The following is a 335-nucleotide window of genomic DNA, read 5'->3' as shown; positions in this document are numbered from 1 at the left end:
TTAAATGGGAAACCTTTCGAAATGTTTAACACGGCCCCACTCAAATGAAAATAAGCCTATAATATACTCCTACTCATTTCGGACCATAATAAACAGATTCATTAAACATACCCAGAGGTGATGGCATCTAAGAAGTTTCTTAGTCCAGACATTCTTCCTGTTGGGGAAAAAATTTTAATTTATTACATTTTTTTTTTCCCCTTTTTTTAAACACTTCGGTTTTTTAAAATGTCCCCTGGAGTAAACATTAGGATTTCCCTAACTATATGTTTGAACTATATTTTGCAGGTTTTTTGAATCTATTATGAACTAAATGGGGGTTTAACCCCAACCCA

The 335-nt window shown here is 33.1% G+C and overlaps 1 protein-coding gene across 1 annotated transcript in view; it reads right to left on the bottom strand.

The window, feature by feature from the left end:
* Window positions 1–335, bottom strand: part of LOC119586994 — a 23139-nt gene that overhangs the window by 8383 nt on the left and 14421 nt on the right. The window contains exon 2 of the mRNA XM_037935735.1: window positions 112–157. Coding sequence (XP_037791663.1) covers window positions 112–152 — 41 coding nt within the window. The 5' untranslated portion in view covers window positions 153–157. The remainder of the gene's footprint in view (window positions 1–111; window positions 158–335) is intronic.

Source organism: Penaeus monodon, chromosome 22 (assembly GCF_015228065.2).
Source record: "Penaeus monodon isolate SGIC_2016 chromosome 22, NSTDA_Pmon_1, whole genome shotgun sequence".
NCBI lineage: Eukaryota > Metazoa > Arthropoda > Malacostraca > Decapoda > Penaeidae > Penaeus > Penaeus monodon.
Note: the sequence above shows the minus strand (reverse complement) of the source record. Positions and strands in the feature narration are given on the sequence as shown.